The sequence below is a fragment of the Rousettus aegyptiacus genome, unplaced genomic scaffold, assembly GCF_014176215.1.
Source record: "Rousettus aegyptiacus isolate mRouAeg1 unplaced genomic scaffold, mRouAeg1.p scaffold_m13_p_16, whole genome shotgun sequence".
In the NCBI taxonomy this organism is placed as follows: Eukaryota; Metazoa; Chordata; class Mammalia; order Chiroptera; family Pteropodidae; genus Rousettus; species Rousettus aegyptiacus.
In genome coordinates, this window is record NW_023416291.1 from 2,651,212 (window position 1) to 2,675,226 (window position 24,015).

Here is a 24,015-nt window from a genome sequence, read left to right on the forward strand (position 1 = left end):
AGGCGGGGCATCGTCCTGTAGGTCCTGCAGGTCCTTAGCAGGCGCGTGGGAAGGTAAGAAGTACAGACTTCACGCTGGAGGTAATGGAATGTGTCTGAAAGGGTTTTTATTTTTTAGTCCTTCTATTAATTTGAAGTAATTCTTATTTTTAATATATAACGAACATCTTTCTCTTTATTGAAGAATTTTAAACAAAAGCGAGGACATTTACCAGTAGTTGTGAGGGCACATCTAAATTTTTATGTAAGTAGACGTTGCTTAGTTTAGTTGAGCAACTCCGCCATTCGGAAATTCGACAGTCGCGGGCCACCTTCCGTCCCTCGCGGCATGCTGGATCGGTGAGCAGTCCGTCTACCAGTGTCTTCTTTGATGGTCTATTCGTTAAATGCTTGGAGCTCATTGATGTCCGAAAGTATAAAACACTGGAGAAAACAAGTCTTTCATTTTACTGAAAGGAAATTATAGTAGGGGTTTTGTGAATCTTTTTCTATTTCGTATCTAATTGTTAAGAGAGAGAGCAGTGATAATGTAAAGTTAGAATACTGATTTTGGTCCCTTATCAGAGGTAATTTTGTTGGAATAACACATTATTCTTGCTACCTCCTTATGTAGAGACTGTTTATGGAAGTTTTTCTTCCCACCTGACTATCAAGTCTTGAAAGTTTCTGAAATCGCACAGCCTGGGGGGCCTCGCCAGATCCTCGCCTTTGAACTGCGAATGAATATTATTGCAGATGCTACAATTGACTTGCTCTTTACCAAAAACAGGGTAATTATTGAAATAATATAATAGCAAATAGTATTTAAAATTTGAACATTATTTTTCAGAGTTTTTTTCCCCGGTGCTTGTCCTATATTTAGATTCATTTCTCTGAGCTTCCTGCCACCCCAACCCCCAATAATTGTTTATGTGTCATTTTCATTAAATGCCAAGCAGTAGAAAGAAGTTAATAATAATAGACTTTTATGTTCTGGTTCATTTTTTCTTTTGTATCTGGCCAAATTATTTTAGTGTATTTTTGGTATAAATTTGAACTTTTCTTCTTAGGAACTTTTAGCACCTATTCAGTATCATCGCTGATTATATTTTTACGTGTTAATAGCTGAAAAGTGAGGATGGGAGTAAAGTTGTGATAAATGTCTTAAATGAATTAATTTTTTTCTCTTGGTAGGAAACAAATGCTGTACATGTAAATGTAGGAGCCGGCTCCTATTTAGAAATTAATATTCCAATGACAGTTGAGGAAAATGGTAAGCTACACCGAGTGTCTGCTGTTTTAAATGATTCGCATAACAAACTGATGGTCACCGGACGGACAGACGGACGGAGCGGATTGGGAGGCTGGGTGCGGAAGGGGGAGGGATGAGGACGTGCCGAGAGGCAGCCGGAAGACCGCCACGGGCCGTGAGGCCCAGCGTCAGGACCGTGGTCAGTCATGCGGCGGTAGCTACATGGAGTGCCAGGCGGGCGCTGGACTGGCAGGGGCCACTTCCTGGGTGACGTAGGTGTCGCACCACTGCGTCGTATGCCTGACACTGATGCAATATTGACTGTCACCTGTCATTTAAAATTTTTAAAAGTTATTAGTAGGGAAATAAATATATAAATAACAGTTTGTTAATCTATAATCTGACATTAATTAATGGGATTTTCTTTTTCAGATTTTTGTTATGTTTTGATATGCCTGTAGTTATTAACAGTAAATATTATATAATTATTTGTGTACCTAGAAAGGGGAGGAATGCTTAAATTAAATCTTATAATTCAGCGCTTTCATTGTTTCCTATATTTCTCTTAAGAGTGAGCATAATTTGCTTACAACGTTTTTTTCTGTTAGTTTTTCTGTTGCTCTCTGAGAGGAGATGCTTTGGGGCTCTTTAGTTGGGAACTAAACCTTATTTTAGCCAGTTTTAAAAGAAAAACCCAGCTGAGTCTCGAGGCAGCTGCTTGGCGTTCCCCAGGCCCATTCCCCAGACCCGGCTGACTCAGTCAGCGGGCGTGATGGCCACATCCTTCGGACAGCCGCAGTTACCCACGGGTGCTGGGGAGGGCGGCGGGGGCGCACGGGACTGAGAAAGCTTCGCCTGAAGGAGTGCTGCTACCATCTTTAAACTGATGATCACATGGGAAGCAATGACTGTACAGTCACTGGTGCACCGGGGGGACGGGGCCACCTGAGGGCTGAGGGGCTGCCTGTGAATTCACGGGGAGTGCCACAGCACACTGCTCGTGGCACCGTGAGTGAGTTAAGGGTCAGGCTCTTGGTAAAGGTTAGATGGCTTGTCTGATGACTCTCTGAGCGGAAATAATCTTAGGTCTTAGTAACTCAACTACAAAGTAGAACTCAACTACATCTGAAACCTCTTTCCAGAGATTCAGGCGTTCAGAAAAAAATGCCCAGAGCAGGATGCCTGTTGGACTAGCCATTTGACAACCACCACGGAGCTGGTGTTTCTAGAAGGGCAGCCCATCAAGGAAAGAAGTGAAACGCTCTGAGCTTTTCTGCTTTTGTTTAGAATGGGCTGTGTGGTTTGGTGACTGTCACTGCTTGAGGAGGAGTTGAAAACAATAAAAGTCAGTACCCTCGAGTCAGTGGAGGAAGAGCGGACGTGGGAGTCGTCTTAAACCGTTGGGAACTACCATTTGGAGAAGGGCCTCGTAGCTTTGCACTGAAAGCACAGTCATGATAGACATGTGAAGCATGAACTTTCCTCCCTCAGAGCCGTTGAAATGAGAACGCACGCCTGCTAGGTTGTGAGCTCCCCGTCACCAGGGCGTTCACCGTGACTGGCGCCATTTTTCAGGGGTTTCTCCTTCGGGTGGTGGTGGGAGTTGTTTCCAGCCCAGAGTTTTTCGGGTCTTAATCTTTACGTTCTCACTTGCCAGGTTATACCCCTGCGATTAAGGGACAGCTCTTACACGTCGACGCCACGACCAGCATGCAGTACCGGGCCCTTCTAGAAGCAGAAATGTTAGCGGTGAGTCCAGAGCGCATGACGATGTGCTCGTGCGCATACAATGCAAATTTGGTTTTAATGTTTCAGTATAAAATTTGAATGACCAGGAAGTCATCAAATGGTCTATCTTCTTGTTCAAGAGGCACCAGCTGATCTTGCCCTGTTTTGGGGACAGGGGCAGATTCTCGGAGCTGTGGCCTTCCCTGCCACCCTGCCTCTCCACTTTGTAGAATGGCCGATATTCAGGGGGGATACTTTTATGCAAGGTCAGGTATCCTTAGGCCCATAATTGCTTGTGTAAACAAGCATATTTACACATGACATATATGTGAGTTCAGAGGAAAATTTCACAATTACCAAGAACATATTGGATGCCATAAGCACACATCCGGCCGGCGCAGGCGGCGTTTGACCGGCTCCCGGGCCGGCTGACGCTGATGAGCAGCGCGCTCCCGGCGGGGCGGCCGTGCCTCTGCCGAGTGGCCCGGCTCTGGCAGGTGGAACACGACAGACGCCCGGTCGGATCTGTGAGCACCGTGACGGGGGCCCAGCAGGCGCTGGGGGCCGACGCTCCCCGCACAGCGCGCGCTCCGCCCCACGGCCCGGCGCCCGGGCCTCCCGCCCTCAGCGGGGCGAGGCGCGCTGGCCGCTCCTCCGTCCACCGCGGTGCTGCTTCTGCAGTTCTCCTGCTGCATCGTGGCACAGGATTTCAAGGGATAGGTCGTGACCGCGGACGCTGACCTTTGGCCAGTGATTCTAAGATCTCGAAGGGACCTTCTGTCCGGCTCAGCGGGACAACGCGTTTCCGTCGTTCGCGGTGCGTGCGCGCTCGTCCCTGGTGCCGCGCCGCAGGCCCTGACGCCCTCCCTCTGCGTCCGCTCCGCAGTTCCACATCAACGCCAGCTACCCCCGCACCTGGAACATGCCGCAGACGTGGCAGTGCGAGCTGGAGGTGTACAAAGCCACCTACCACTTCATTTTTGCGCAGAAGAACTTCTTCACAGGTGATTTCCTAGCAAACGTAGATGCCGAGGGGTTTATCACAGCTTTTAGAGTCAACGTGGGGGTTTTGGTGACACAATTCAGCCTTTCTTACTTTTGCACTGTTTGGACTGAGAGTATCAATGGGAAATTTTAAATACTGATATTTTGTGCTCTCTCCTAATACAAAAAAGAAAAATATGAGCCCAAAATTTAGCTGAGAGGAAGTAAAAGGGCACGCCTTAGGCCGGTGCTTTGTCTCCGTCCAGTGGGGTACTGCGGGGAAGCCGAATCAAGTTCTCTCGCTTCCCGAAGTGGGCATCAACACGGCTTTGTTATTTTGTGTTAATTATTGTAGTCCACAAATAGTCTATTCAAATACGCTATTTTGTATTTAGAGCCCCTACTTCCTCCTTTCCGTTGGCACTGGGAGCTGAGTTGATCTCATCGTTAGTTGGAAAAAAATCCCTTTATTTCTTGCAGTATATTGCGATCAAGTGGTGTTAAATCTTTACATTTGGTTTTCTGAATTTCAATTAATTTTAATTTTTGTCTCCCACTCCAATAATTTTAGATTTAATTCAAGATTGGTCTAGCGATAGTGCTCCAGACATTTTTTCATTTGTACCGTATACGTGGAATTTTAAAATCATGTTTCATCAGTTCGAGATGATTTGGGCTGCTAACCAACACAACTGGATCGATTGTTCCACTAAACAACAGGAAAATGGTAAGAACTTTCTAAAAATTAGGTTAAGCCTCCTTTTCATTAAGACAAATACCAACAAGGAAAATTGGTATTGATTTGTGGTTTTAGTAGCTACTGGAATTGACCTTTTTCTCCACAGTCTTGCAAGATTCTCAGTTAACTGTTTCAGAGTTTGTTTTGGACTAAGCTTTAGTCTTTGATTTTGTTTATTTTGTATATTTAAGGCATTTTTTATCGAGAATTTTGTTGAAGTTAAAAGTGACTTCTTTTTTCTTTTTCCTTGTCTGCAGTGTATCTGGCAGCCTGTGGGGAAACGCTGAACATCGATTTCTCTCTGCCTTTTACAGACTTCGTCCCCGCTACATGCAACACCAAGTTCTCCCTCAGAGTACGTATAATTGAGTGCATTAGTAAGTTTGACCTCCCAGAGCCCAGCGTTACCCTCCTGCCCTTCCCAGCACCACCCTGAGGTGATTTAGCTGTCCTCCGTCGCTCACTAACCTAAGCGTCACAGAGTTGCTGTTCTCTCTTTTTATAGTTAACTGAGTGTTCTGCCATTCCCCTTAGCTCTCCAACTTCCCCTAAGAAGTTGGGCAATAAGAAACAATCCCCTGAGTTGATAATTTTCTTAGAGCTCATGGCTAACCCCTGAGGCTGACCCCTCTAGCTCTGACGTTTACTGTGTCCATGACTCGATTTTACAGTTCTCTGTGTTTCAATCCTAATTGTAACTGTGAATTCACGGACTAACCACACATACCTGTCTTCCTTTTATCTGAAAGCCAACTCTTACGGGTTCAGAAATTTTAGGAACATTTAATTTAGGGTATGGGCAGTCAGTGGTAGCTGTAGTACTGATGGAGGTTATGGTGGTAAAAAATAGCAACAATAATAATATGAGCAGCTAACACCTGTTAAACGTTTCGTATGTGCCAGACACTGTCCCCGGGCCTCTGAGTGGTCACTCGTTTGCTTGGTGGAACAGCCCTCTTGAGGAAGGTTCTTGTCTTCCTTGGGGAACAGGAAACCGAGGAGCCGAGTTCGGTAACGAGTGGAACTTGAACCAGGCGGCACGGCTCAGCCACTGTCCTGTGCCGCCGGCCAGGAACGCAGGCATCGGGGCGGGCGGGTTGGGGGCCAGCGAGGCGAAGGTGAGGCTGAGGGAGGGCCCTTCCACGGGCCCGCTCGGAGTTCCTCATTGCCAGTCGACGGACCGACGCTGACTGGGATCAAAAGAGACGACCATGTTTTTAAAATTAATAAAAATACAGAACATATTCCACCTGAGCTCATGTTAGGGATAGGATTTTAAAAATTTTTTACTCACTTACATATGAAATATCCATGGATGTCCATGAAAGATAATCTTTTCACTGTTTTGTGGAAACTATACTGATTTTTTTTCCCTTGAACTTTCAAATCAGAATTTAGTCAATGTAAAATCTTATTTCAGTTATTTACCTGATTGTTCATTGTAGAATCTTCCATTTAAAATTTTCTTTTGAATTTATTCTTAAGCTTATTATAGAGAGGTTTGATTGTGAATACTAACCTAACATTTTTATGTACCTGTTTTATTACTTTGGGTCATTATAAATTATTTTTAGGGAGAAGATGTTGATCTTCATTTGTTTCTGCCAGATTGCCACCCTAGTAAATATTCATTGTTTATGCTGGTAAGGAATTGCCACCCAAGTAAAATGACTCACGATGCTGGTATTCCTGCCGAGTGTCACGGTGGCCAGAAAACCGTGAAGCCCAAATGGCGGAACATCACTCAGGAGAAGTGAGTACACAGCGTCCGTGATCTGAGCCTTCGTTCTCAGCATGTAACACAGTCGACCGTCTGTCCCTGGTGCTCGTGTTCAGTTAAAGGGATACACTAAATGCCTGACTAGAAACTCTGTCTTTTACTCTTCCAAGAGCTGGTTGGGTCGAATGCTGGACTGTCCCGAGTGTCACGCTTACCATCGACTATACGTGGCATCCGATTTATCCGCAAAAAGCAGACGAACAGCTAAAACAGTCACGTGAGTGTGTTTACATAATTTGTACCTTAAATGTCTGGTGTTATGATTGGTAATCATCAGAGGTACAAGAAAGAGATGAAAGAGTTTGTAAATGCATCTATTTTGAAATAATGGTATACATTTAAAACCTTTCCAGGATTTTGTTATAGGTTGTTATTGAACATTTAGCTCTGTATCAAAAGCTCGGCCAGGCCGTTTCCTGCTCACAGTGCCTCATTTCATCCTTAAAACAATTCTGTGAGATGGGTATTATCATTGCAGAGTTGAGAAAATGTGTTCAGAGAACGTAATTAGATAATTTTCTCGAGGTCTTCCAAGCTAGAAGCAGCAGAGCCGGAATATCAAACAAGTGCATGTGAATATATTTAAAGCACTTGATTTTGTGGAATCTTAATTTCTTTAACACATTCGACATCGTATATCATAATGCCCAAGGACAGTCAAAGCCTAATCGCGACCCAGATTTTCATTGCAGGGACTTGACGAGTGCCGCCAGTGTTAGCAGGGACTTTTCACTGATTCTGTGCGATCCGATTTATGTACTTCTCCACATACTGTGGTTTGCGTTCTCAATGATCAGTCTTTTAGGCTTGTCTTCCTGGTATCCTATAGGCTATATCAGGGATAGTTGCTTTCGTATTTGCAAAATAAGACTTCTTAGTGGATAATTCCTTGAAGAGCTTCTAAGAGGTACTTTCCTCCCTCCACCAAACATTCTTCCCTCCTTTTATTCCAGTGTCAGAAATGGAAGAGACGATGCTGTCCGTGTTGAGGCCGTCATCGCAGAGAGCCTCGGACAGGGCGGTTCCCTCTCCCTCCGCCTCTTCACGCCCCCCAGTCGATCCCTCGGAACTGCCGCCTGACAAGCTCCACGTGGAAATGGAGCTTTCCCCCGATTCTCAGATAACCCTCTACGGACCTCTGTTAAATGCCTTTCTGTGTATAAAGGTATGATTTTTAAAAAGACTTACGTATTTTTAAACCTAAGTAAAGCAGTTCATATCTAATTGAAGTTGGGACCGTTTGCGATAGCCAGTTGGATGATTTAAAGTGTTGAGAATGTATTATATATGTCGATTAGACCTGTAGTACTAGACTCATTACAAAAATTATCAAAAGAGTGTACTGCTCAGTTTAGCATTTTTTGGAGCATTTAGTATATTCTAGGAATCGTGCTAGTTGCTATGAGATACAGGTGATCTAACATCTGTTGTCAAGGAAATAAGCTGGAGGAGTGGACATGTATGGACAACCTTTAACACACTGTAATGGATATAATAATAATATGGCATGTAATACAGGAGAACCTCGTTATCTGAGGGTACTTGGTGCCAGGAAAGGTCTTTGTTACGTGGCTCCATTACAAGCAAACAACTTTATTCCATGGTAAATAAGAATCAAGGATTTGTTTGGAGCTCTATCTTAAAAGTTGAAGCAAATACGTGAAAAGAAGTTCATTTCAGGGTAGGACAAATTTAGGTTCTGAAGAAATATGCACTGCTTCTTAGGGCGAGGACTAAATCAAGTGTTAATTCATTTTGGTGTAATTTCCCCACTGAAATTGTGTGATTGCACAGTGTGATAGCACTTAATGATGTCTGTAGCACAATTGTGAAGAGAGGCTATTTTAAGATCAGCGTAGACATGGTCAGTTTTCTAGAAGTCGCTGTTATTCTTTTAATGTCCGGCTCATACTTTGAAAATGTCCCCAGCAAGTCGTCAGTAATTCTTATTGACTGACTGTTCTTCCTAGGTAACTGCTCTAAGCCTTCCAGATCCTCACTTATCACCAAGAGCTTTACCTGTGATTCACCTAACATCACTTTCGGCAACTTCATGAAATTTTGCATTTTTCTAGGATTTCACAGATTCATTTTGCTTCAGATTTTTATTGTACTGTTGGCTGCTCACTACATATGATCATCAAAGGCAGACTAATCACCCAAACGTGGATGACCACGAGCAGCAGGGTTGCCTGCGTGAGTCTGATTCTCGCAGAGCTGCCTCGTGCTCCCCACCGCGGTCGGTGCACAGTGGTAGTGCTCTGCTGACCAGGGGCCCTGTCACGCTGTCACGCACGGGGACGGAGGCGGTCAGTGCTGGGAAGGGTCCAGGGCGATCAGCATTGGCCAGGGAAGGACCGTCGGGGTTTGCTAATAAAGACTCTGGAAGACATGTGGGCCAAATGGGTTCCAAAGGTACTTAAAATCTCAGTATTTGAGTTACTGTTATTATGTTTACTAATTGGCTCAGTATCCAGAACCCTAGCCAGAAAATAAATGTGTCAATAACCAAAATGCAGAATTTACCAAAATACTGACTTGGTTCTAGTATTGAACAAATACAACTAACAGTGTCATCGGGAATATGTTAACAGTTTTTGATTACTACGGACAGATCACATAGGCAAAACTTAAATTCAGAACCAATGGGAAGAAAAAAAGGATTTCAGTTAAAAATAAATTCTGATGCAAAGAAACCAGAATATTTGTAGTTGAAACGCTAATGTATTAGAAACCAGGATGAACTATGTGAAAACAAGTTTTGGTAATTTTATAACATGTTTTTGTCATCAATGACCAAAATCAGACATTTTTAAAATAAATTTATTTAAGTTAGTTTCAAGTATACAGTACATCAGTTAGACATCTATATTTTTATTACAGCTGTTAAGACGTTCCTGATAAATACTTTAACTGGACTGTATGAGGTGTAGTTTTTAGCTAATTGGATTTTTGGTGAATTGCTCCGCTTCCCCCTGAGCGGTGTCCCCGAGCGATGTCCCCGGGTGTCGCTGCTCCGGCTCCCCGAGGAGCAGGTCGAAAGCGCTGCCCCCCCCCCACCCCCTGCCGGTTTCTCTAGGACCCGGACTGCACGTTTCTGCTGTTACTGGAGGTGGCGTTACGAAACTTCACTGTAAACTTATGCAACCTTTTGTGGGTGTTTTTTTTTGTTTTTTGTTTTTGTTTTTGCTGCAGAATATATATTTGCTAAGCAGGCAAGTGAGAGTATGTCTTGAATATATGTATTTTTTTTCCATTTTAAGGAAATAGGCCTGGTGCTTTCGGTCACATGAAAGAGAGTTGCAGATTTCGAACCCTGAGGTGAGCCGTCACGGTCGCGTGCCCCTTTTGATAGCGCTCCTTAATGCTTCCAGGAGAACTACTTCGGGGAGGACGACGCGTACGTGGATTTCGAGGAGGCGGCTTCCAGCCCCGTGCTGTCGCTGTCGACCTCGTCCAGCTCCGGCTGGACTGCCGTCGGAGTGGACAGCAGTAAGAGGGAAAGCGAAGGTTCGGCCAAGTCCATCCACCCGCTGGCCTTGCGCCCTTGGGATATCACTGTCCTCGTGAACCTGCACAGAGTCCACGGGCGTCTTCCCGTCGTAAGTGTTCGCAGATCAGAGGAGCGTGCGGTGTACTGCGAACTTAGCCAGCACAGGAAGCGCGCGCGCGCGTGTTTCGTAACGGGATTGCTCGAGCATTGATGATCTCACTTCCTGTTTTCCTTCTTTCCCTGAGCTACGCCTCTGCTGCTCCATGTAGCTATAGAACATTTCGTCATGGCATTGAGCTAGTGGGTGTCCTGGGACCGTAGAGTTTCTTAGCCTTGATCTCCAGCCGCAGACCAGTTTGGGGCCTTACGGTGGACCTAGTACCCAATCAAGCGTCAGGCTTGGCCTTGAGGTTGAACTGCATCAGGGGTTTGGAGCAGCCCAGAATCCTGCTTCACCCCAAGGGTGACCTTGAGGCTGCCTTGGAACGAGGTCGTGTTGCCCAGAGAACCGGGGCCGTTGGAGCCAGGCTGGACAGGGAAGGGTGGCCCGAGAGCTTGTGTGGCACACTGGCTCCGTGTCGCACACCAGGGCCGCACAGCAGAGAAGTCACCTCTGGTGCTTGGTGGCCCTGTGCCCTTACTGGGGTAGAGTGATTCTGTTCATCAGTAAGCACTGTTTCTCTTTTTAAAAAATCTCTTAGTTACATGAACGTAAGAATTATTTTCCTGCACTTCCTTGGTCTTCAGCTTTTCTCCACCTTGATTATGGTGTTTTGTTTGACTTTAGCACGGAACCACTGATGGTCCTGAGTGCCCCACAGCTTTCTTGGAAAGACTGTGCTTCGAAATGAAGAAAGGCTTTAGGGAGACCATGCTGCAGCTTGTCCTGTCTCCCCTGACCGTGTGTGTCAGCGATAACTATCAGGTAACGGGAAAGCGAGCTGTGCCGGAGGCTCGGGTTCGTTATGACGCTGTGTGTGAGCCTCTGCGCATGGACCCGGTCGCTCTCTGAGCGACAGGCTTTTCCTTTAACCATAGGAGTTTCGCGTGTGTGTATGTGGATGAGAGTGTTTCAAGAATCTGTTTTCTTTCTCTTTGCTCTTCCCTATTTGTGATCCCAGACAATTATATTTTAGATCTTATTGTTTTTAGAAATGGAAAGAAATACTCTATAACTTTCTCATTTATTTATGGAAGGGAAAAATGCATAAAATGTTGGCAGATTCTGCTGAAAATCACCACCTAAGCATTAATACTAAGCAGTGCCTGAATCTTCAAAACATGGGCACCTACACAGTCAGCGATTTATTCTTTTCATGCAACATGCTTGCAAGGTATTTTGTTAACTTTTTCACGATATCCCTGGGAGTCTTTTGGAAGCGAACCAGTGACATTCATCAGATGTGAACCATTTACATTCCCGGGCAGATTATCACTTTGTTGTTGTTTCCGAATGCCAGGGCTGCTTCTGGCGCCTACCACTGCTGCGGGGCTCTTCCCTCCTGCAGGGGACTCACTCGCTTTACAGATGTAAATGGATTTTAGTACAATGCAGAGCAAAGTTAGACATGGGGGCGTGAATCCAGTAACCCCGCACCTTCCACAGACGGTGACTTGCTGTGGATTCAGTGCAGTAAGCTTTTCACTCTTGCCGTAACTGATTATGTTTTTCCACATAGAACTTTAGTTTTCATAGATGTATATATTTCACGTATAAACGTGGTAGCTGAAACTTAACGTATGCTGGTTCTGCCACAGAATGTGCAGAGCGAGCACGGGGCTCTGCAGGGCTCCTGGCCGGGGGTCTCCCGGCGTCGGGAGGATGGCAGGGAGGTGGGCGGCGTCAGTGGCCGAGCGAAGGGAGGTGGAGGACCGGAGGTGGAGCGGCAGGAGCTGGGCTGCTGGGGCGGGCGCTGCTGGTCCCGCGGGTCCCCGTGGCGCCCCGGGGAGCCAGCGCGCACGCTGTAGCGCTCTGAACGGCTCAGCCTTAGCAGCTTTCTCCGAACCTTTTGCTGCTTTTCGTGGCGCGTGCATGAGGATTCTCTGTAAGGTGAATCTGTCCTTCTGTATTTACGTAGCTCCTGAAATCTGTGCGGAAGATGGTTTCGGTTTCCTTTTCTAGTTCTTCACTTAGTTGTCCTAACGGTCTTTATTGTCCCGTTATTTTCTCCTTTTCAGTATTTTAGTCGCGTGATTCCTGCCGTCCCACAGAAGATGGCCCGTCACACTCCCTGTCAGAGCACTAGTTTCTTTCTGTTCGTCAGGGCCGTTCGCAGTCAGATCCGCACCCCGCTTTGGCTCTCGTGGACGCCGTCACTGCAGAGGCCCGACCCGGACTCCTCTTGTGTACGAGGCTGTGTTAGGAGCTTCTGGATCCCGAAGGCCGTTTTCCACGTGGCGTGTTTTCACTGTCTCTGGCGGGAAAAGAATGAGACGTTCCGATGCGATTTCCTGGTATTGCTTACGTCCTTCTCATTGCTCTCAGCAGCGACCCCCGGTGGACGAGGCGCTCCGGGAGGGGCACATCAGCCTGTCGGGTCTCCAGCTGCGAGCGCATGCCATGTTCTCGGCGGAAGGCCTGCCTCTGGGAAGCGACTCGTTGGAGTACGCGTGGCTGATCGACGCGCAGGCCGGGAGCCTGACGGCTAAGGTCACGGCCCCCCAGGTCAGGCCCCCGCAGTACTCGCTCCTGACCCCTTTTCCCTTCGCTCCTGCCGCTCCGAGGGCCATCGTGTGCCCGTTCGGGCGCTCGCCGCGTGTCCCGCGAGGGCCTCCCAGCGGCCACGGGGCCCTCGCTTTTTGGACGAATATCGTTCTCGGCATTCAGCATTTTCTTAGCAACAGATGAGTCAGAGACAGGCTTCATTTTTCCGTGCGACATAAAACAGACGGATGTAATATTTTATAGGTCTACGTCGTACTTTAAAGAATCTGAGACTTTCTTTGGGAGGAACCCAGAATGAGATATGTATGTTACATATGTATTATGGAGAGACCGCATACACTACTGAAATTATACTGGTTGGTTCTCCACTGTAGGAACAGTCCTCTTTTCCCCAGTATATAGAATAATTTTCTAAGAACTTCGCTCTTTTTATATAGTTCTTAAGTAGGATTTGAAAACAACATTCATAGTATTAAGGATTAGGTAGCACAGTTCTTTGCTGGTTGTGCTCCAAAGCCATATAATGTCATTTGTACCTGCTATTAACAATGTGAACGCTGGTTTAAAAAAATAAAAACACGGGTACCAGTAAGTAAACCTGGCCTCGAGTGCCGTCGTGTCCCCGGAATGAGTCCCCCGTTGAGCCTTATATTTATGACGTTTATCTTGGCGTTTCAAAAACTGGAACGTGGCGGAAATGTACATATTCAATTTTAATGAAAAGTTACAGAATGGGTATGAAACCTAATTTAGAGGGAGATGGTAGCAACAAGAAGGTGAATGAAGGATCTAAGTACCTTATGTATCTGAAAGAAATCGACGGAAGACAGCAAAAATTAAGATTCTAGAAATAGTAGGAAAGTTAATGGAATTCCAAAAGGTTATTTCACATAAAAATGAATGAAAAGAAGTATTCAGTGCTCACTGGCCTCAACTATCCTTTCTCTATTATCCACCGTTTCCTGCCTCATCTACACCGAAGCGTGTAACAAAACAGCGTGCTTCCTGCCCACCCTGTGAGACTGGACGCAGCTCCTTTAATCCAGGGATTGCTGGACTCTCACGCGTTCATAAATCACCCTTATTAGAGGACAAAACGTTTTCTTCTGCACTAGAGCGTTGGCATGTTTACGATTCCGTGGGTGCTGTAACATTCATGCCATCGTTTTATGTTTTTAAGGCGAAATTCACGTTTTCTAGTAGTTTAAATTGTGCGCTTTTTAGACCCAAGTCTAAAGTTTATTAATGACTCTAATCAATTTCAAAATTCAGGATTCTTTAAGCTAAAGATTTGACAAATTGCTGTATGGTTACTTAAGCTTCTATTTACATAAACCAAAGTGCTTTAATCTTCAAAATGTCTGATTTTCTAAAATCGTAGTTCAAAATGATAATTAAATACTCCAAAATTTTACACTAAAGGTTGGTGATTATTAGGTAATACATTTTAGGTGCTTTTCTATGCCATGTAAGTCATATAGTCATATATACCATATAGTCATGTAAGAAAGCTAAAACCGTGAAGAAAAGTGCTTTGCTCTAGAAGTCGAAGTTTTCAGTTGAAACGAGTTTGCGTTTTTATTTTGGCCATGTGTTTTGTCATTCACAAATGGAGAGTCGCACATGCTCATAAATGATGCCAGGGTGGCAGATGACGTGGGCTGACGGGTAGGCCGTGTGGCAGCAGCGGTGAGACGGCGTCCGGGCTCCAAGCGGGGTAAGCGGCTCGAACGGCCCCCGCGCGTGCGGCTCGCGTGCTCACGGCGTCGCCACCCTGTCTGCTCCTTTGCAGCTGGCGTGTCTCCTGGAGTGGGGGCAGACGTTTGCTTTTCACGTGGTTTGTCGGGAGTATGAACTGGAAAGGCCCAAATCAGTAGTAATGTGTCAGCATGGAATCGATCGTCGCTTCTGTGAATCCAAGGTACGTTAAGGAATGTGTTAGCGTCTTATGAACAATTATGGATTTTTTTAAATGAAAGATTGAGACGTCAGCTTTAAATCAATTGCACATAGCCACGAAGTAAACACTGTAGTTCAGTTTTTTCAATGTTGAAAATTATTCCTGCAAATCGTAGCCAGTTGCTATTTAGTTGTAAGTAGCTAACATGTAAGGTAATTAGTAAAACATCCATTCACAAATAAATGAGACTATGAAAAGCATATCTTATCTCTTACATTTTCACTGTGAACGGGTAGGTCTTGTTGCTTTATTGCACTAACTCTTGGGGACACGGCCATACCTTTGTGTAGATGCACAAGTCGCAGCAGGAGCAGTGCCGGTCCCTGCTGCGGCTTCGCTGGTGGACCCCCGCGGAGCACACCTGTCCTCCTGGCTTGATGGGCGGTGCTGGGCGTCTGGCAGGTCGCCCGACCGCAGATCTGAAGCTCTGTCCGCAGCGGCACGCTCCGTCCACTCAGGCTCCGTGCGCAGACGGGAGCCCCTGAGCCCGCGTGTGGTGGCAGTGATGTGTGGGAACCCTGTTCCTCATGAGTGTGGGGGTGAGGAGCATTTTTTTTTTTTGCGGGAGGGAAGTATGCTCATTTCGGAACATCTTAAAAACATGACAGTTTCAAGAAAGAAAAGTAACTGACCCCAATTCTACAACGCAGAGACAGCCACTGTTAACAGTTCAGTTTTTCTTTCTAGCTTCTTCCCTATGTGCCTTTCCTTTTTCCTTTTGCTATACTATTTTTATTTGCTGTTATATTACTGAAAATTGAACGTATTCATTCTTTTAATTTTATGTCCAAACACCGGTAACTCATGCTTATTTACCTAAATAAGGAAACTGCTATAATTGGCAATAAAATTAGTTTTTCTTGTTGCCAGCACATCTCTGGGTCCACATGGCAGATGGCGACTTTCTAACGGACAATTCACACGGGCTCGTAGGCTTCTTTTTTTCTTTTTTTCAAGATTCAAAAGTCTTAAACAGTAACCTTCTGTTTTAAGACTCAAAGCTTTTATGTTATTTAAAAATTTTTAAAATTCTATTGAGACATAATTTACATATAATATATTCACCCTTTTTAAGTTGTAGAGTTTGAGTTTTAGCAAATGTGATACATACAGGTGTAACCATCCCCATCAGTGAAGATAATTTCTTTGTGGCCCTTCGCAGCTAGCCACCATGTCATGCAACCACTGGTGGGCTTGGTCATTTTAGATTCCTTTTTTTATGGTCTGTTTTGATGGAGGAAATACATCCAGTCTGCCACCGAGGAGCAGTTACATGCCATTGGGCACGTTACTCGGGACCCTTCGCCCAAGAAGTTCTTGGAAGTGGCCAATGTGGATGTTTTAGTCAAACCTAAACATGACCAAGTCTACGTTTTAGGAGAAAAACTAAATTAAATCCGTGTGGATTGTCGTTCATACCATAAAATTTACAGCTGATGTGTGTGTGTCGGTGGAGTACTCAAAGAAATCTTACAACTTGACTCCTGTCTAGTTCTTATGACGTCGTTCACTTACCAGTTCATTCTTTTTGAGTTTCAGCACCAGGTTATGTATGAATTCTGTCAGTTTTGACTTACCTTTTGCCTCCTTTAAATGAAAAAGGGTTACTTGTGATTAGTTTTCTAATTTTAAGACTAACTGCTGGTGATTTATTATTATAAAACAGTGAAATTTAACTGTCTGGTTTTTAAAAATACACATGTAACCAGAATTTTGTTTGTTTAAATAAGGAGACTAAAGTATCAAAATAGTGGATTGATGGTGAAGAGTTAAACGTTCGGTCTTCCTTCATTTCAGTTGAGTTGTATTCCCGGGCCTTGTCCAGCCTCAGATGACTTGAAATACACTATGACCCGTCTGGCAGTCGATGGGGCCGATATTTACGTCGTGGAGCATGGCTGTGCTACAAACGTGAAGGTACACGCTCATCTCTTTCTTGGCCAGTATACTTCTTTCTCCTGTTCACCAAAACCAAACCTCCATTTCTTGAACTACAACACACATTTATAATTCGCCATCACACCAAATACTGCAAAATTCTACCTGACAGCTTTTTATTTTTTACTCATCCATGTTCTCTTCCAGTATATTTTTTTAAGGCACACTTCTACATTTTTACTCTGGCTGACTTATTACAACATTGTCCTATGACAGGGGTGTAAACAGGTATCTTGCTTTTATAGCAGGGAAGTAGATTGATAATGTTTTTCAAAGATTTGATTTTGAATGCTTTTAGGTTTTATACATTTGTAGTTCCTGCCTGGAAACGTTTGTTTGCCACCTCTTCTTTGCGGGTTACTGTTTAAAACCAAACCTCGTTCAGATTCTGTGGTTTCGTTATTTGCTGCACTTCTCATTTTCCTTTCCTCCTCTTTTCCTTTTATCCTCTTTTTTTTTTTTTAAATCCATGTCTATTTTTATTGTTGCATTTATCTTTTCTATTTCTCTTTTCCTCTTTTCTCCCTTCTCTTTCTTTTCTTACATCTTTCATGCAGTTCGAAATCATTACCTATTCTGTAGTTTATTCTAAGTCGCTAAAAAGTACCAAATCTGGAGTTTTGTTTCACTGTCTTCGTTCCACTGCAGATGGGTGCAGTGCGGGTTGCGAACTGCAACCTCCACAACCAGTCGGTTGGGGAAGGCATAAGCGCTGCGATTCAGGACTTCCAGGTGAGGCAGTACATCGAACAGCCGAGTAACCCCCGGGCGGGGCTCCAGCCCACGCTGCTGCGGAGGGCCCACTGGCTCGAAGCCGGGTCGGCCAGCCTGGGGCTCGTGACGGTCGACGTCGCCTTGGCTGCGGATCATCATTCTAAACATGAGGCACAGAGGCAGTTCTTAGAAACTCATGACGCCAGAACCAAGAGGTACGTGAAGTTTCGGGACGGGGACAGTCTCACGTTCAGGTGAAAATTGCTAGCTAATTATGGAGAACATTCTGCTGTTAGGAACGTAGCTGGAGTATTTTAAATACAGACCTGGTGTGATTGTGTCCCTATGTGGTAGTAGCCCGCAGACCTTCAGCTTGGGTGCCTTTGTGGATGTTTGAGTCCCGGGAGTTTTGGGGAGTAGGTGTATTCATTCCTGGTATAACCGGAAAAGTTACCAAGCACAGAGACTGTTAGTTTTATTGGACTAGTGTTTCTGAAAAGTACAGTTCCCAAACCACCGGCACCAGCATCTCCTCGGAAGTTAGAAGCGTCCACCATCAGGCCTCCTCGGACCCCAGTCAGACTCTCTGTGGGCGGAGCCCAGTTCTCCTCATATCCGTGCGCCATCCAGGTGGTTCCGCAAGCGGAAGTTTGGGAACCGGTGCCGCGGTTTGTGTGAGGGAGGAGCGGGAGGGGGGGCCGCACCTGCTGCCTCTGCCTTCCCATTTGGCGTCTGGTCCTTCGCACACACGATGCTGCTTAATCCTCACGACAATCTTATCAGGTATATCAGGCCATAATTTTACAGATGAGAAAACCAACGCTCTGAAATGTTAACTCACTTGTCCAGAGTCCCAGCATTATTCAGTGGCACAGCTAGAATTTGAACCCTGTGAAGATGACCGCAAAGCCACGTATGCTGCTATAGACCCACGTATGGGGTCTATAAGGTCTTTCATTTTGAGATGCTTTGAAATCAACACTAGGCACATAGTAGATGTGTTTAAGAAATGTAAACGAATGAATATAAAATGAAAATGATCCCGGTTTTGTCTTCCTGTGGACGCCCTGAGGACCCAATGAGATGATGCAGGTGAAAAAGGAATAAAGATGTAACTCTTAGATTTGTATTATATAATACCTTTTAAGAAAGAAGAGGAATTAATAAATACTCACGGATTTGTGTGTGGGTTACTCCGAGCCTGAAGAATTTTGAATATATTTTCTCAATTCTTAATGCTTCATTTAGAGTACTTAGTACAAAACTATCTTAAATTTTTTCTCTAAAATATAGCATACTGCATTATTTTAGTCGCATTATTTTAGTTTTATTGAGAAACAATTTCTTACCCCATATTTATTTTTTGGTGTCGTGTGAAATAGGCTCTGAGATGCTCAATGTAATGAGTTAATGTATTAAACATCTATGTTAATAGTTTTGTTCACTTTTTAGTTTAATGTTTAAAAGTTTTTGTACTTTTAAGAATATTTACTGCTATTTTTAAACTGGATTTAAATGATTCTGATATTTGCTGCTCCTTAGTTCTTTGGCTTTTTAAAAAATAGATGCTGTCTCTCATTACTGTTCCTACTCATTTCTTCCTCATCACGGTGAGACTATTGTTTGTTTGTTTATTAGAATGGCAAAATGATTACAAAGAATGCCACAGTAAAAATAAACCTTTGTCGTTTTAAAAATGTTAACAATTTTTAAACATTATGACGAATAATTTTGAAGTGCCGCCAGGTGCCTTGTTCTGACCCTCTGCCCGCACGCTCTGCTTTTCCCCCTGCGCTCCGCGCGCCGTGGCTGCCTGTCCCGGGCTCTGCCAGGCTGTGGTTCCTGTGGCCGGATGCCGCCCTGCAGAGCAAGCGCTGCAGGAACCGGTGTGGCTGCCTCGGCGGCTGCCGCTTCTTCGGGGGCACCGCCAGCGGCCTGGACTTCTTCCGGCTGGAGGAGCTGACGCCGTCCAGCAGCTCCGCATTCTCCAGCGCGAGCGCGGAGTCCGACATGTGCTACGGGCAGTCTCTGCTGCAGCCCGGAGAGTGGATCGTCACCAAGGAAAGCCCCAGAGTCGCAGACGGTAAAGCCGCGTGTCGTTTGGTCGCTCGTGCTGATCCCCTGTACCCCGTGCCGTCCTGAGAGGCGCTCAGTGTTACTTCGAGCAGCTCCGTTTTTTGAGCCGTCGTAGGGTAGGGTTCAGTATAGCCTGCCTTCTTTCGCAGGTGGTTTCCCTAAAGCCGGATGAGACTAGTGAGCTTTTCAGTTCCACGAGACGGAAGTGGAGCCATTATTCAGATCTCCTCCCGTCGACGTGGGTGACTTTCCTAGCCAAGCGCATTCTAAATATTTCCTCGCATATCAGTATTTTCCTAGAACCCAGTTTCCAGAGATATACTTAGTAATAGTTACGCTTCATGCTAACAGTCGTTTACCAGTTTGCTTTACTAGGAAAACTTATCAATACTAATATTTATACCATTGGCCCCATGTTATCGACTAATTTTGCAAAATATTCTCCCTATCACTGAAACTGAACATGTCTGGAAGAGCAGTATGGCCTTCCTCAGTGGCCCTAGGGTACTTCACACACACGTGCGCTGGGGAAGAGCCGTGGACGGGGTCTTCCCCGCGTGGCAGGAGGAGATGGGTCTGCTGTCTTTTCTCTAAAGACTTCAGAGATGGACTTTCCCTTGGCTTTCGTAGTTCCTGTGCTTACATGCAACATTCACTGCTCAAGTCGCTATGCTGTTAATAGGTGAAATGTAGGGAAGTCTTCATGTTGCATCAATATTTGGCCTTTTTTCCTTGGTCCATTCAAAACCGTTAGCACTGCTTTTTGTCAGTAGACAAAGATAAGAAAAATAGAGTTAAGAGTTCATCGGATCGATAGGCCGCATGTAAGGAGCTCCTAGTGGAAAGAAGGTGGACGTATGCCAGCTTCTCGCTGAGATGGTTTTTCCCTGAATACTGATAAACACTGAAATGTGTGTACGTGTTTTAAATGGGTAGTTCCGAGTAGAAGATGGTGTTGTATTATTCTTCAGTTTTCTGTAAGTTGGAAATTTGGTGTCATGCGAAATAGGCTCTGAAATGCCAAAGGTAATGAGTTAATGTATTAAACATCTATATTAATAGTTTTGTTCACTTTTTAGTTTAATGTTTAAAAGAGAAAAATAGAAAAATAGAAAAATTCCCTGTCTTTGAACTCTGGATCCATGCTTTGCAATGTGGCGTTAGACACCTTGCTTCTTAAAAATGGCCACACACTAAAACAGGGACTTGAATTGCGATATTTGTCATAAATCGCTCTTGGAATGACTGCTATCGCGCCACTTACCTTCTGCCCGTGGCCTAGGTCCCGCGGCCGGCGCGAAGAGGAAGGATTGGGAGGCCGGAGCGCCGGGCGCCGAGGCGGAGCGCAAGGCGCAGCCCCGCGGCCTGCAGGTGCCGCCACGCTCCCACAGCTCGTCCTCGTCCTCCGAGGACGGCAGCGCCGCGCAGCCGCTGCTGGCGGGCGAGAGGGACAGCCCCTCCGGGGCCGCCGACGGCTGCGCGCTCCCCAGCGAGTTCTTGCCCGGCGCCAAGAGGGAGGACGGCCGCGCGAGGTCAGTGTCGCCTGGCCGGGCGGTCTTGCCCCTCCTTGCCCCCCCCGCCCCCCCCGTACACGCGTTTCCTCCCCCTGAGCGTGCTGCAAAGTGCCCGTCAGCTGCCGTCCTCTGACTGTCAAAGTTACGCGTGTCTTAGTCATCCCAGGTGTTAGGAAACTTTCCTCTTGGCGACACATGTCCGGCTTTCCTCCCGCCGCCTGGGCCACCTTCCTCCTCTGTCTGGACTTCACGTCCTCCGTCCCCCCCCCCCCCCCGCCCTGTCTCGCGCTTACTGCCAGCGTGTGTGCGGCTGGCTGTCCCTCGGCACGCCCGTTCCGTACCTTTTCTGCGTTCGCGCGGTACCGTTCCCTGGACGGTGTCGGGCTGTTGAGCTTCTGCTCTGAGCTGGAGCTCACGTCTTTGAACTCCAGCCAGGACCCCTGTCTGCGGAAGCCCAGGTCCCTTCTTAGTTTCTCTGCATGGATGTTTCACGGAGACCTCAAACCTGACCTGTAAAAAACGACCTTTTGCCTCTCATGGTCAGCTTGTTCTGCCTCAGTAAATGGTTCCCTGTGACTTCTTCCCCTCCTCCAGGTCCTCATTTAATCAAAGGTCCCCCGTGTGTTTTGTCGGACAAGCTTTTAAAGGACATGAAAAAAAAAAGCCATATAAATGCCTTAGTGTTTAATCATTATGAATAGAAGATTATACTCTGGTTTTCTTTATGTTTTTATTGTTTTAAGCTGCCTCACCTTTTTTTGGGGGGGGAGAGGGGGAGTCCATGGGGTGTGATCAAGCATTGTGCTGTTTTGTTACTTCATAAGGATATTGTGAAATTTTAGATTTTCCTTTCTTTGTAAAATAAACGATAAAACGGCTGAAAGGACTGGACGAGCGCGTGCCTGCACTTAGCGCAGACGCTCGATGCTCAGTGGTGGTCGCCTCGCTCTCTCGCAGCATCCCCGCGGACGCTCCTGGAAGCAGCCCCGTGTCCCCCAGCGCTCAGGACCAGCCCGCCGGCCAGTCTCCCCTGAGGTCGCCCTTGAAGCGGCAGGCCTCCGTGTGCTCCACCCGACTTGGAAGCACCAAGAGCCTGACTGCTGCCTTTTATGGGGACAAGCAGCCTGTGGCCGTTGGAGTCCAGTTTAGTAGCGATGTCTCCAGGAGTGATGAGAATGTACTAGACTCACCGAAGCAGAGAAGAAGTTTTGGTTCCTTTCCGTACACACCGTCAGCGGACTCCAATTCGTTTCACCAGTATCGGTCCATGGATTCCAGCATGTCCATGGCGGACAGCGAGGCCTACTTTTCTGCAGCTGAGGAGTTTGAGCCCATCAGCAGCGACGAAGGGCCTGGAACTTACCCGGGAAGGAAAAAGAAGAAAAAGCAAACCCAGCAGCTCGACTACAGTAGGGGTTCCATATATCACAGCGTGGAAGGGCCCCTGAGCGGCCACGGCGAGAGCGTGCAGGGCCCCCGGACCCTGCCGTTCAAAGCCCACCCCTCGCAGGCCTCCTTCGTGTCCGCGGTGGGAGGGGAGGAGGTCGTGGAGCACCTGTACCCCGCGGAAGGCGAGAAAACGGGAGACAGCGAGCAGGTGACGTGTCAGCAGCCGGCGATGAGCTGCTACCAGACCTACCTCACTCAGCTCCAGGTGACTCACTGGTCGGCGAAGCACCCGACCAACAAAAGGACCTCCAAGTCCTCGCTGCATCGCCCCCTCGACCTGGACACGCCGACCAGCGAGGAGAGCGCCTCGTCCCTGGAGCAGCTGTCCATCCCGGCCTTTAAGGTACACAGCACGCCTCTCGTCTCCCTGGGGGGCGGGCCGCGGAGCACAGTTTCGACGACGTGGTTTTACTCAGTCATTTTAGCCGCCTTCTGAGAGAGAGTGGGGGGGCACGGCTCTGTGAAGGAGGGGCGTGCCAGCATCGTTGGTGGGCGCCGCGTGTTCAGGGCCGTGACTGGCGGCTGGATTCAGACTCGGTTGTCACAGCGTCACTCCATCAGCAGGCAGTCCCCGCGCCGGGCTCTGAGGTCGGCATCCGGGCGCTGTGGAGTCACGTTCTCCGTGTCTTAGAAAGACGTTGTCACATTGGTTTAAAGAGTTGATGTCCTTTCTACTGATCCATAGGTGACTGCCTCTTTGCAAACCCAGTTTCACTCATTCAACATTTGAGGTCTTATAATTTACTACGAATGGGTTATTGTCCACTTGTGTAATGTATTCTGTAAGCAGCTTTTTTTAGGAAAGCTAAAAATAAGTCAAAATAAGTGTAGTGATGATAGCCAATATGAAAACTATTTTATAAAATTATGTATTTGTAAGAGACATTTTCATGATTTTAGAGACCAAAGTTAAGCATAGAACACCTCGCGGGTCTGACAAGCAGTGCTCAGGAGTCCGTGTGGTGCGCGCTTACACGTGTACACGCACACGCGCGCACACACCCCGGAAGCGGCTAAGTGTTCATGGGCTCCTTCTTAGGCGCCGATCGTGTGCCGCTGTGCGCCCGGCCTTGCTCTTCACCAGTGTGGGCGGTGGGCCTGGGGCTGAGAGTTCACGGGTGGACGCAGAGAGTCGATAGATGGACAGATGAGTCAATGGCGTGAAGATAACCAGAGGGGCTTGGGGCAGAGGCCGCGGGGGGTGGGGCCGGAGAGACACGGAAGGCCCAGAGGAGACAGCCCGGAACTTACAGGGCGAGGTGGACCGATGAGGGTGGGAAGACCTGGGCAGCGCGTCCCGGCCACAGCACCAGCCTCGCTGGGGGTCTCAGGTGGGCAGCAAGTCGATGGCGTGCGAGGCGCAGTGAGAGGCGGGCCTTGCTCCCCGTGAGCTGGAGGCTGGAACCGGGGTCACAGGCCCGGGTGTCAGCAGTCAGATTTCTCTTTGAATTTCGTTGGGAAACTCCTGAGCTTTAAGGGATGCGATGTGGTCTCATGCACTTTGGCCACTACGTGGAATCAAATGGTCATTATTAAGCAGGACAGGAAGGTGGTGATCACTTAGGAGCCTGCGGCAGCAGCCCGTGGAGGAGATGGCGGGCCTGGACTTGGAGTAGCGATGGGGAGGCGAGAAGTGGAGCTGAGTGTCCTCACAGATGGTGCACCCTCACGTGTAACACAATGCACACACGTGCACGCACGCACACACGCGCACACATACGCACACACACACATACGCACACACG

General features: G+C 46.9%; 1 protein-coding gene across 7 annotated transcripts in view; it reads left to right on the plus strand.

Annotated features, from left to right (window-relative positions):
* The window catches only part of KIAA1109 (KIAA1109 ortholog), a 113,948-nt gene that overhangs the window by 19,248 nt on the left and 70,685 nt on the right, over positions 1–24,015 (plus strand). For 6 of the 7 annotated variants that reach the window (XM_036233450.1, XM_036233454.1, XM_036233453.1 and 3 more), the window contains exons 12-29: positions 613–769; positions 1,173–1,251; positions 2,888–2,979; positions 3,845–3,962; positions 4,514–4,669; positions 4,939–5,036; positions 6,256–6,434; positions 6,572–6,678; positions 7,415–7,626; positions 9,836–10,063; positions 10,742–10,879; positions 12,440–12,619; positions 14,412–14,540; positions 16,377–16,496; positions 17,166–17,446; positions 19,064–19,314; positions 20,590–20,839; positions 21,779–22,613. In XM_036233450.1, coding sequence (XP_036089343.1) covers positions 613–769; positions 1,173–1,251; positions 2,888–2,979; positions 3,845–3,962; positions 4,514–4,669; positions 4,939–5,036; positions 6,256–6,434; positions 6,572–6,678; positions 7,415–7,626; positions 9,836–10,063; positions 10,742–10,879; positions 12,440–12,619; positions 14,412–14,540; positions 16,377–16,496; positions 17,166–17,446; positions 19,064–19,314; positions 20,590–20,839; positions 21,779–22,613 — 3,610 coding nt within the window. The remainder of the gene's footprint in view (positions 1–612; positions 770–1,172; positions 1,252–2,887; positions 2,980–3,844; positions 3,963–4,513; positions 4,670–4,938; positions 5,037–6,255; positions 6,435–6,571; positions 6,679–7,414; positions 7,627–9,835; positions 10,064–10,741; positions 10,880–12,439; positions 12,620–14,411; positions 14,541–16,376; positions 16,497–17,165; positions 17,447–19,063; positions 19,315–20,589; positions 20,840–21,778; positions 22,614–24,015) is intronic. The other variant, XM_036233451.1, reaches the window with a different exon arrangement.